Source organism: Lithobates pipiens, unplaced genomic scaffold (genome assembly GCF_037356315.1).
Source record: "Lithobates pipiens isolate NorthernLeopardFrog02 unplaced genomic scaffold, aLitPip1_a1.2 Scaffold_13, whole genome shotgun sequence".
Lineage (NCBI taxonomy): Eukaryota > Metazoa > Chordata > Amphibia > Anura > Ranidae > Lithobates > Lithobates pipiens.
Window position 1 is genome coordinate 533,288,115 of NW_027507718.1, and position 13,013 is coordinate 533,301,127.

General features: G+C 45.2%; 1 protein-coding gene across 2 annotated transcripts in view; it reads right to left on the bottom strand.

The window, feature by feature from the left end:
• Positions 1 to 7,820: 7,820 nt before the first annotated feature.
• Positions 7,821 to 13,013, bottom strand: part of LOC143975704 (uncharacterized) — a 60,260-nt gene continuing 55,067 nt past the window's right edge. For both annotated transcript variants that reach the window (XM_077478201.1, XM_077478199.1), the window contains one exon: positions 7,821 to 11,175. In XM_077478201.1, the coding sequence (XP_077334327.1) occupies positions 11,092 to 11,175 (84 nt within the window). In that variant the 3' untranslated portion in view covers positions 7,821 to 11,091. The remainder of the gene's footprint in view (positions 11,176 to 13,013) is intronic.

The following is a 13,013-nucleotide window of genomic DNA, read 5'->3' on the forward strand; positions in this document are numbered from 1 at the left end:
ATCAGCGCTGAAAGATGAAAATTGGTCTGGGCAGGAGGGGGGTTTAAGTACCCAGTAAGCAAGTGGTTAAGGATCTGGTGTTACATGGGAGGCACCAGAGGGATATATGGATACTGTCCTGCTCCAACTGGACCCCTTGTCTGGTGTTTACTATTCAGACAAGATGAGGTGCCTTGTAGTACTGGGACAGGTCAGGAAAGCCTAGGCCTCTGTTGTGCTTAGTGCTTGTGAGTAGAAGTAGAGAGGAATGTGTACAGTGGGGTTGTGGTCTTAATACCACAGTGGGGTTGTGGTCTTAATACCACAGTGGGGTTGTGGTCTTATATAAATGTCAGTAGCAGAGAATGTAAGTGGGAGAACTAGAACGGCAGACTATGGTAAGGTACCATTGTGATAAGGTATAAGATTTGGGGTAAAGTCACCTTCAAGGTGCTACTTCTCCCGATCCATGTACAAGTCAGTGATTGCCAGTGTCAAATGGCCTTGTGTTAAAAAGTTATCGTCACACAATTTACTTCACTGGTATGTAGGACTACAGTAGAAAGTTCCCAACAGAAAGGGATGTCCTTCTTCAATATCTATAGTCTGTCTAAGGTAAAATAAATGTTATGGACCTCCAATCTGGGGAAATTGATTGTCAAATTGGAAATTGTCTCCATGTTGCTTACAAAGCACCAGTAGGTTAGGAGAGATCAATCTTTGGGTTGGATATGAAAAAGAGAAGGGTGTCAGCATATACTGCTATTGTATGATGTGCATGAGGCAGTGACAGACCTTGACTGGTCTGATTTACTCTAGAGGTGCATAAAGTGGTTCCAGGGTAATGTAAAAATAAATGGGAAAGTAAACATCCCTGGTGAGCACCATTAGAGGGGACAAAATAGTCTGGACAAGTCTCGTTAATTCGGACTCCTGCCTTAGGGATTGGAACAGAGGGATGAAATCTAGGACATGAGTTCCCAGGCCAATGTATGACAGGGTGGACTTTAAGAAGGGACTTTACTCCCCTGTACATTGTTCCCCCCCCACCTTGTCTGCTGGGTTGTGCTCAGAAAACATACATACCCAATGAATCTTGCGTTGTCCTGCTGTGATGCCTTGCTACATGCTGGGTCCCATGCCACCATCTTGCTTTGTGATGTCATCGGGAGGTGGCTGTCTCCTTCCGGTTCAGGCATTTGGCCCCCTGATGACACGTCCCCTCTCCTGAGCCGATGCGTTCCTGGGATTTTTGATGTGCATATCCCAGGAGGCTTCAGGAGTGGAAGAGGCTAGAGTGGAGGCAGGGGGCGAGATAGAGTGTGTAGCGGATGACATTTTGGACAAAGTGTCATTCATGTGTAAATTTAGTTTTTTGCCTCAGAACGGTAATGGGGTTCTGAGGGTTAATTATGTAGGTGTAACTTTGACGTCAGTTTGGGTGGGCTGTGTTAGAGTTCTGCCTGGTCATGTGTACAGTGAGGGGCACATGACGGGCCAGAACCAGGCCTGGTTGGACGTTTTGGGTATCAGCTTCCTCTGAGCCAATCAGTGGGTGTGCCGGGCTGAGGAGTCTGGGGAGGGGTACTTAAGATGTTGAGGTCACGTGTTAAGGGTAGTTCGTTCGTAAGGCCCTAGCGGTCTGTTCCTGTTTCTAGACCGGGGTAGCCTGCGAGGGGTCCCGGTCATGGGAGCATTCATCGCTTTGGTTGTTTACCCCCAATAGACCCGCCTCGTCTGGAGTAAGGATCCATCTGTTCCCGAGTCTCGGAACCGGCTGGTCCGAGGCGCAGTAACTGAGGGAGGATTTAAGGAGTCCGGTTGTGCTCTTGGCTTGGAGGGGCACCACAGCTCGTGCAAGTGACCGGGGGAGGACTCTTCGGAGGAGGAGGGCCAACAGGCTGGCATCCTGAGAAGTGCCTGGTTACTGAGTTGTGAAGCACATTGACGAATGCGCACTTTTTTCAGTACTACCAAGGAGACAGAGAACGTTCCGGGTACTGAGGAAAAAGGTTCCTGTTCACTTTCAGTTACAACTTGTTCAAGGTCAGAGATTTCACAAGTTCTGAATCAAAGTGCTGACTGTCATAATCTCTGGCTAGAGATTTGTTCAGCTTTAAAGCGCCCAGCTGCGAGTGGCTACTCTCTGGGTGGTATTAGAGACTTTGTTATATCTGCAGTTCAAGGTGCCTGAGTTCTTCACCCCGTGCCCTCTCTTCCCATACGAGACTGTGTTGTTGGACGTTACCCCTGCAAATAAAGGGGCTTTATTATTGGTTTCAGCATCCAAAGTTGTTGGGTACCAACCCTGGGAACCCCTAGACATGTAAGAACAAGCCAAGCGGAGGTAAAAAAAAGTTATGGCTGCCCTGCAAAGGGTTATGGCTGCTACAAGTGTAAAAACAAAAGTAAGAAACAAAAAATGTTTTTTCAGATTGTGGAGAGGGGAGGATTGAGGTGTTTTATATAAGGGAAGGTCTGATTTAAAGAAAAAGTCTCACTGTAATATTTTCTGTGCATCCAGGAGACGTTTGTATATCATTTAGTCCCATTCTGTCTGTGTTAGCTGTCAGCTCCACCCCAGACTGAAACCCAATTTATGGTCATTCTTATTGATGAACTACTAACCCCCACCCCCTCTCCACTGTGTACTATATGTGACCTTATTGTGTGCTCTACGCTGGTAGTCTCTGATTTACTCATTACCATTATTATCTCAGGAGAGGCTCTGAATCAGGGATATCCTAGCTGGTACAAGTCTAAGTACAGTTGTTACTGAATCTCTAGGCTTAAAATATTATTAGGCTACTGAAATAGAAAAGAATATATTTAGAGTACCTTCGTCCTATAAATGTAATAGAAGCCATTCAAAAAATGAAGAGCGCTGGGTAGGCTCTGAGAACCGGATCTCTGTATCGCTGGGTCAGCAGATGGAGGCATAGCCGGGACGTAAGCCAGGAGGTTATCAACGGCCAAAAAGAGCAAGTACCAAGATGAGAGGCAGAATCTGGACACAGGCCGGGTTCAGTACACAGATGGGCAGCAAGGTAAGGAACATCGGGCAGAAGCAGAGTCAAACACAAGCCGGGATCAGGTAGGTAGGCAGAGGTCAAGGAGAAGGTTCAGATGAAGCCGGGTCAAGACACAGGAAGCTGGAACAGAATCAGGTAAACAAACACTAACTGAAAGACCACTCAGCAATCTTCAGTGTTCAGTTTACATAGGCTTACTTGGCGCCCATACGTGCACGTGCTCCTGTGCGCGCCCGTGCATGCGCCAATACAAGTCCATCTTTTTACACACACTGGTGTGCCTATGCTTGTGCGCAGATGCGTGTCCGTTAGCCGGACTTCTCTTATGCCGCGTACACACGTAGCCAACTATCCGGCGGACTTAGTCTGGCGGACTTCCGGCCAGACTGTCCGTCGGACTTTCCGAACGGGCTACTTGCCCACACACGGTACTTTTTCAGCGGACTAATACGGCGTACTAAGTCTGGCGTACTAAGTCTGCCGTACTATCCGCCGTACTTTTGAAATGAACGGACTCGCCCACACACGCGGAGGTAAGTCCGCTCATTTCGAGCGTGTCTCCAGGTAGGCGGGGCCCGCGAAGGAGACGTCGCTGGCCCCGCCACCTCGTATGGACTTAAAGGGGAACCCCAACGCCGAAAAATATCGGCGTGGGGGTCCCCCCAGGTCCACATCAGACCCTTGTCTGAGCACACTGCCCGGCCGGCCAGGAAAGGGGGGGACGAGCGAGCGGCCCCTTTAAGTCCATACCAGGTGGCGGGGCCAGCGACGTCTCCTTTGCGGGCCCCATCTACCTGGAGACCCGCTCGAAATGAGCGGACTTTTCTCCGGGTGGGAAAAGTCCGTTCATTTCAAAAGTATGGCGGACTGGCATACACACATGGAAGATTGGAGTGCAAAACTACTTTCTAAGTCCGCCGTACTTTCGGGTCAAAAAAGTATGCCGGAGGCTACACACGGTGGGACTTGAGTTTGCCGGACTTTTCCACCCGATTGTTTGATCGTGTGTACGTGGCATTACAGATATAGACTCGCAATACTGAAACAGTTTTATATAAAAATACAAATTTATTAAACAAAAAACGATTTAAAAAAAGGTATATCCTCAACAATGGACATATAATATACAAAGGGTTCCAATTATCCCATAACAGAGGGCACATATAACAATTTTCTCTGACATAAACTGGAAAATAATAAGTGTGTTAATCCGTAATAGAAAATATGGTATTCGTCTTTATCCAGTTGTAGACTCTACATGTTTTTCGGGGTGACCCGCTTCTTCAGGAAACTGATTCGGAGAAATATTGTTCACCAAGGCCAGTACCAACAAAACGAAGCGTCTCAAGGCCAAAATTTGCAGTCTCCCGGGCGAGTGTGGGAACCAGGTGAAGGTAAGATGGTATAACGAAAACCACAGTATCTTCATAAAATGATATGTAGCAAGGGCAGGGCTGAGGAGAAAGCAGTCCTCATTGGAGGGCTTGGAACTAGTGGTAGACTAAAGGCCAGTAGAAATTGAAGGTTCTAAATCAAGGGTTTCATGAGTAAGAAAATCGGTCATTCAACTTGGACCGGGAAAGTATATCATAACTAGAAACCAAGTGTCCAACCAGGGGTCTATTAGCAAATGGTAAGTACTGAGGCTAAGGATCACTTTAAGCCATGCACATAGCAACCATCAATACCAAGAAGCCTACTCCACAAAGAAACCCCGCCGCCATGCAGACCGCCGCTCACCATACGTTTTTGAAGATACTGTGGTTTTCGTGATATCATCTTACCATCACCTGGATCCCACACTCACCTGGGAGACTGGACATTTTAGCCTTGAGACGCTTAGTTTTGTTGGTGCTGGCCTTGGTGAACAATATTTCTCTGAATCATACTCCTGAAGAAGCGGGTCACTGCGAAACATGTAGAGTCTATAACTGGATAAAGACTAATACTGTATATTCTATTATGGATTAATGCACTTATTATTTTCCAGTTTATATCAGAGAAAATTTTATTGTTATAGGTGCCCTCTGTTATGGGATAATTGCCACCCTTCGTATATTACATGTCCATTGTTGAGGTTATATATATATATATATATATATATATATATATCTTTTTTTTGTTCAATAAATTTGTAATTTTTATATAAAACTGTTTCAGTATTGTAAGTCTATATCGTACCATGAAAGTCCAAAATGTCCTAGATTTTTTGTGGTTTCGGATCTCTAGGCTTGTCTGTGTACAGTGACAGCATAGCTCCCTATACGGCTCAACAAGCATGTAGGCAGGTGGAGTTAGCAGCTTTCCAACTAGTTGGCTCTGTATCAACATAATGTCAGTCACAACAGCCAGTGTAATCAGGTGTTAGTCCCCTTTTAGGTAGATCCCTCCTGCAGTGATATCAGGGGTGAGTTAGCACCCATATAGAAATCAGGTAGGGAGCACACACAGATTTGGGGCACACCTATGTGGATTAAACCAACACATGTAGGCCCTGGGAAGGACGGGAGGCCTGGAGGAATAGACCTGCACCCAGGTAGTCGAGCTGTAGACTTTCTGTCCCATATGGAGGTAGGGGCTAGGGCGGATTGCAGAAAGCCTTGTGGGTCAGTCCAAGAGTTCCCTGTATGAGGTTGCTTCCCTGGAGGGTCCCAGGAGAGGTGTACCTATGGAGGAGGTGCCCCCTGGGAGAAAAGTCCTATGAGTACTAATAACACCGGAAGCCTCCCTGATGACCAGAGGTGGCCAACACCTGTTTATACTATGTGGAAACCTTGCATGTGTACAACAAAGAAATGCTGACATTTCATAGCAGATCACCTGTGTAGTCATCCAGTGCAAGATCTTCTCCTTCATCAAATCACCTGTGCAGTCATCCGGTGCAAGATCTTCTCCATTATCTCCAATTAGGGGTACACCTGTGACGGCACCTCTGGTTTCTCTGTTCTCTCCAGTGCTGTGTCACTGCTCTAGACATGTGCTATTTGTTTCGTTCCAAATTCGTTTTTTAACAAATTTTGACAAATTAGTTAATTCCCGAATTTCCGAAAATTAGTAACTTGGAAATTTCGTATCTTGGAAATTTCAGAAATTCAGAAATTGGAAATTCAGAAATTAGATATTTTGGAAATTCTGAAGTTCGGAAATTCGAAAATTCAAAATTAGTAAATATGAAAATTCTAAATTTCAGAAATTTGAAAATTTGAAAATCCAAAAATAAGAATGAATATCTGAAAATATTGGAATTTACTTTCAAATTTGGCTGTTAGTGAACGTAATGAGTACGAATTTATCCAAAGTCACGAATTATCTGAAATATCAAATGATGTATATAAACAAATGTAATGTAATGATCTAATAATAATAAATAACAATAATAAAACCTATTATTATTATTTATTATTAATTTGTTCCATTCCATTTGTTTAGATGCGGCATTCATTATTTTGGATAAGTCGTAACTTCGGATAAATTTGTATTCGTTACGTTCACTAACAGATAAATTTGAAAGAAAATTCCAATACCTATAATTTAATAGTTAGTTATTATTAGTTATTATTTCAGATTTTACTGATTTTCTCCATTTTTTGGGGGATTTTCAAATTTTCAAATTTTAGAATTTTCAAATTGTGGAATTTCTGAATTTTTGAAATTTTAAAAATGTGAAAACTTGAAAATCCGAAAAAAATGGAGAAAATCAGTAAAATCTGAAATAATAACGAATAATAACTAACTAATAAATGATAGGTATTGCAATTTTCTTTCAAATTTATCTGTTAGTGTACGTAACGAATACAAATACAAATTCGAAATCAGAAAATTTCAGAAATTCAAAAATTTTAAAATCCGAATTTCTGAATTTCCGAATTTTTTAAAAAAGCAAAAAAACAAATGAAACGAAAATGAACAAATTTTTTGTCAGTTCACATGTCTACACTGCTCCCCCCTCCCCCCGTGTGCTGTCTGTCCCTATATCTAATTATATACAGTATTCATCGCCTTCTGAGCAGCATGTTCAGAATGGGCTGCCCTAATACAACACGTTAATGTTCCTTATAATAGGTTCTATTGCATATGCACCAAGGCAGTGTTTCTCAACTCCGGTCCTCAAGGTGCCCAGACAGGTCGTGTTTTCAGGATTTCCCTCAGATGAAACGGCTGTGGTAATTACTAAGGCAGGGAAACTGATCAAATCACCCGTGCAAAATAAGGGAAAGCCGGAAAACATGACCTGTTGGGGCGCCTTGAGAAAAAACTGTACTAAGGCACTGAATGTTTCAGAAGTCAGCTGAAGGTATGCAGGGATTTCCTACTTATGTTTACTGAAAATTTGCCGTTTCTTTCTGTTCAAATGATTCTTTTTCTTTTTATTGTTTGGCCTTTTATGTTTTATTTGTTTGTGGTTTTCTCCATACTCCATGAGCGTTCCTTAGTAGGATTGATGAGATAATAAAGTGGAGGAGCCTATCAGAGAATCTCTGCAACTGTTGGCCAAGGTTATTATATACGCTCCACAAGCCCCCCACCCAAAGTGACTCCCGTCACATACTCAGTACATAGAATTGTCACATTCTGTTATTATGAAATAATAAAAATACTTTATAGTGAAAGAAGAAGAACCTACAAAACATAACAAAATCCCAAACAAACATAACAGAGTGATGACTGGAAAAAAGGGGAGGACACTTGGGACTTTAAAAGGGGGCGGTGACCTGGTGAAGTCTGTTGCCTCCATACCTATCTAAATGAAACGCGTGGGTGGGGGGGGGCAAGGAGTTGGGACTTTGAATGAAGCACATAGGTAACAAGTACAATTTTATTGGAAATCGGTATAGTAATAGATAATAGTGATCATCAAAGACACAACATATAATGTCCAATACAATTCATAAAGATCAATGTACATACAATAAGGGCAGCCACATGATTGCAAACAATTGGTAATACATATACTAAAAATGATATATCCAGTAAAACATGTAATACATGAGAACACGGCACATAATAGATCAGGGATATGCAATTAGTGGACCTCCAGCTGTTGCAAAACTACAAGTCTCATCATCCCTCTGCCTCTGGGTGTCATGCTTGTGGCTGTCGGAGTCTTGCTGTGCCTCATGGGATTTGTAGTTCGGCAACAGCTAGAGGTCCGCTAATTGCATATCCCTGTAATATCTCTATGCATTTTGTGGATGTATCCACTCTCCAGGAACATAGACGTGAATTGGATGAATGTAATATGATGGAGATAAATTCCCTGCCAAGGAGAAAAAGGTATAAAATAAATAGACTATAAATAAAAAAACTGTATAGACTCCACTCTCTGAAGTATTTACAAAATATACCTGCATGATAGAAGTGTGGCACTAAGAGCCAGAGATCCCCCAAGGTAGGGTGACCACCAGACGTCCTCAGTTTCCGGGGACAGTCCCCTGGACTGGGGGCGCTGTCCCCGGAGCCGGTCTGTCCCCGGATCTGTCCCCTGGATCTGTCATCTCAGCGGGGGGGGGTCCAGAGGTAGAGAGCGGGCGGGGACTCCCAAATCCTGTCCCCCAATAAGCTAATCCCCCATGGTGTGGCTTTTTTACAAAACGAACGTTTGCGGGCCCCCTGTGCTCAGTGGGGGAGGGGGGGACAGTAAGCGGAGTATTTCTTTGTTTTCGGGTTTAGAGGGATTAATCCGCCACAGCGCGCTACACAGTTGAAGCCCCGCCTCTTCAATATGAATCCGCCGCAGAGACCCCTTTTATCTGAAAGCGGAACGCCCGTTAAAGAAGAAGATACCGGGGTTATGCTAGCTGCTGCCATAGCATCCTCTTCAAACCGCCGACGTATAAGGATGGCGGCGGTCCATAAGTGATTAATCACAACGTACAATATGTCCTTGTCATGGTTATGCAATAGAGTTGGTCTGCTTACCTGTCTCCATGTGTTCATCTCTAGAGACCAGCCGACCCTCACCTGACTGCTTTTGTAATCCATCCTCTGGCATGGCTCCACCCTAGCTCCTATCAGAGAACTCTATATTAACCTGTGCACTGCAGGCCAGCCCTGCTAATCAACCATTGTGTATTCCTTTGTGTGTTTGGCTTCCTGTTACCTGCCGTGTGCTCTTCTGTTGTTCCGTTACTGACTTTGGCGTGTCCTTGACTATCCCTGTTTGCCTGTGATCCTGACCTATTGGCGTGTCCCTGACGATTCCTGTCTGCTTGTGGCCCCGACCTTGGCTTTATCCCTCACTATCCCTGTCCTCCTGTTGCCTACTGTGGGTGCGAGCTGGGGGATCCTGGGGGTCGCTACCTGGAGCCAGTTGCAGCCAAGTCCATCCTCACCACTAGAGGCGCTGGTGAACACCTGCTGGCTCTTAGACTCCGTGCCCCAGGGAATCTTATGCTCTAACCTCGGTGGGATCGGTCTCCCGTCCGCAGCAGTCAGCCGTAGGGTCCACAACCTTGCGGTGCACTCCGGATCCCTTCGGTGTGCATCTGTCACCTCGCCTCAAGGTGACCTGACAGTCCTATACTCGGCAAAGGATAGCACAAGGGGAAAGTGAAGAGTATCAGTCCGGTCCGAGCTAGTATAGGTTTAAAGTGTTGAAATAATTAGAAATGAGAAACAAAATCACCAAACAAAAGAGATAAGAATCAACCTAAACGTGCCAATAAAAACTGATGATAAAAATGAGTGATAATTTACCTGAGACTAGCGCATAGAGCCCTAAAGTGATACATAGGAGTAAACCAGTGTGATAACACTGCCATTGTGAAACACCCGCCCCGGATGAAGCCTATAAGGGCACAGCCGCCACGCCCACCAATGCCACGCTGGCGAGTAATTGTGGAGGAGAGGCGCCTACAACTGGGTGGACAAGCCGCCCAAAACCGGCACCAATGTCATTGATAGAAACAGCCACGAGGGGGGGGGTAAAACAACTCTGCGTGACATTGATGCACGGCGGGAGGGACGTCCACCCACCCTGGAAGGAGGGGGGAGGAGGAAGGCCTGCGGGACTCATTGCAGCTCCCGGAAATGATGGAGCCGAGGACTCCTACCTGGGCAATGCACCACACAGAGATAGCTATATCTAATAACGGGATGGGAGATGGCAATAGGCGGGGGAGATGGGGTTAACCCAAGAGAGAGAAGACAATAGGCAAGTTAATGAAGTCATATAAAATAAAAATCTGGATTAATCAGACCAAACTAGAAAGAGACGATGTGCTTCCACCCCTGTATGAATGAAAAAAAAGAGACTTCAAATGAGGCGATGACCTGGTAAGGTTGGTTGCCTCCATCCCTATCTAAATGAAATGGGGGGCAAGGAGCTGGGACTTTGAATGAAGCAACGCAGTGGTGATGTCCATCGGTGACATATAAGTCACATCCAACGGTGACAGATGAGTGACATCCAACGGTGACAGAAGAGTGACATCCAATGGTGACAGACGAGTGACATCCATCAGTGACAGAAGAGTGACATCCATCGGTGACATATAAGTCACATCCAATGGTGACAGATGAGTGACATCCAACGGTGACAGAAGAGTGACATCCATCAGTGACAGACGAGAGACATCCAACGGTGACAGAAGAGTGACATCCATCGGTGACATATAAGTCACATCCAACGGTGACAGAAGAGTGACATCCATCAGTGACAGAAGAGTGACATCCATCGGTGACAGATGAGTGACATCCATCAGTGACAGAAGAGTGACATCCATCGGTGACAGACGAGAGACATCCAACGGTGACAGAAGAGTGACATCCATCAGTGACAGAAGAGTGACGTCCATCAGTGACAGAAGAGTGACGTCCATCGGTGACATATAAGTCACATCCAATGGTGACAGATAAGTGACGTCCATCGGTGACAGACGAGAGACATCCAACGGTGACAGAAGAGTGACATCCATCAGTGACAGAAGAGTGACGTCCATCAGTGACAGAAGAGTGACGTCCATCGGTGACATATAAGTCACATCCAATGGTGACAGATAAGTGACGTCCATCGGTGACAGACGAGTGACGTCCATCGGTGACAGACAATTGGCTCTACACAAGGAGACACGTAAACATCTCAGGATGGGGTCACCTCCATGTTCTCATAGATCAGATCCGGATCATCTTCTGTGCCCGTGGAGATCTTCTGATCTTCAGTCACCTGGAAATAAATAATGATGATAAAATCCTGAGCCTCGTAGAGAGGAGACAGAACTCCGGCGGTGAACATGTTATTCACACATATGTAGAATAAGAGAGAAACTCTGTCAGGAAGAAGCTTCTCACAGCAAAAAGAACTGTCTGTGTTGCCCGTAGCAGCCAAAGTCTCCCTTCCATTTCTTTGTGGCAAGCTGGACAATGAAAGGCTTAGTACAGTATCTGACAAAAATAAGTACACCCCTCACATTTGTGTAAATCTTTTCTCCTCTCTTTTCATGTGACAACACTGAAGAAATGACACTTGTCTACAATGTAAAGTAGTGAGTGTACAGCTTGTATAACAGTGTAAATTTCCTGTCCCCTCAAAATAACTCAACACACAGCCATTAATGTCTAAACCGCTGGCAGCAAAAGTCAGTACACCCCTAAGTGAAAATCTCCAGATTGGACCCAATTAGCCATTTTCCCTCCCCGGTGTCACGTGACTCGTTAGTGTTACAAGGTCTCAGGTGGGAATGGGTTGCAGGTGTGTTATATTTGGTGTTATCGCTCTCACTCTCTCATACTGGTCACTGGAAGTACAACATGGCACCTCATGGCAAAGAACTCTCTGAGGATCTGAAGATAAGAATTGTTGCTCTACATAAAGATGGCCTAGGCTATAAGAAGATTACCAAGACCCTGAAACTGATCTGCAGCACGGTGGCCAAGACCATACAGCGGTATAACAGGACAGGTTCCCCTCAGAACAGGCCTCACCATGGTCCACCAAAGAAGTTGAGGTCACGTGATCAGCGTCATATCCAGAGGTTGTCTTTGGGAAATAGACGTATGAGTGCTGCCAGCATTGCTGCAGAGGTTGTAGGGGTGGGGGGGGGGGGGGTCAGCCTGTCAGTGCTCAGACCATACACCACACACTGCATTAAATTGGTCTGCATGGCTGTCATCCCAGAAGGAAGCCTCTTCTAAAGATGATGCACAAGAAAGACCACAAACAGTTTGCTGAAGACAAGCAGACTAAGGAGATGGATTACTGGAACCATGTCCTGTGGTCTGATGAGACCAAGATAAAGGTATTTGGTGTCAGATGGTGACAAGCGTGTGTGGGGGCAACCAGGTGAGGAGGACAAAGACAAGTGTGTCTTGTCTACAGTCAGGCATGGTGGTGGGGGTGTCATGGTCTGGGGCTGCATGAGTGCTGCCGGCACTGGGGGGCTACAGATCATTGAGGGGACCATGAATGCCAACATGTACTGTGACATACTGAAGCAGAGCATGATCCCCTCCCTTCAGAGACTGGGCCGCAGGGCAGTATTCCAACATGATAACCAATCCAAACACACCTCCAAGACCACCACTGCCTTGCTAAAGAAGCTGAGGGTAAAGGTGATGGACTGGCCAAGCATGTCTCCAGACCTAAACCCTATTGACCATCTGTGGGACATCCTCAAATGGAAGGTGGAGGAGCGCAAGGTCTCCAACATCCACCAACTTTGTGATGTCATCATGGAGGAGGGGAAGAGGACTCCAGTGGTGACCTGTGAAGCTCTGGTGACCTCCATGCCCAAGAGGGTTAAGGCAGTACTGGAAAATAATGGTGGCCACACAAAATATTGACACTTTGGGCCCAATTTGGACATTTTCACTAAGGGGTGTACTGACTTTTGTTGCCAGCAGTGTCATTTCTTCAGTGTTGTCACATGAAAAAAATGGAAGAAAATATTAATACAAAAATGTGAGGGGTGTACTTACTTTTGTGAGATATTGTATAGTGTATGTATATATCTTATCTTTATTTGTTACAGTCGGGACTGAACAATATTACATAAATAAGGCAAA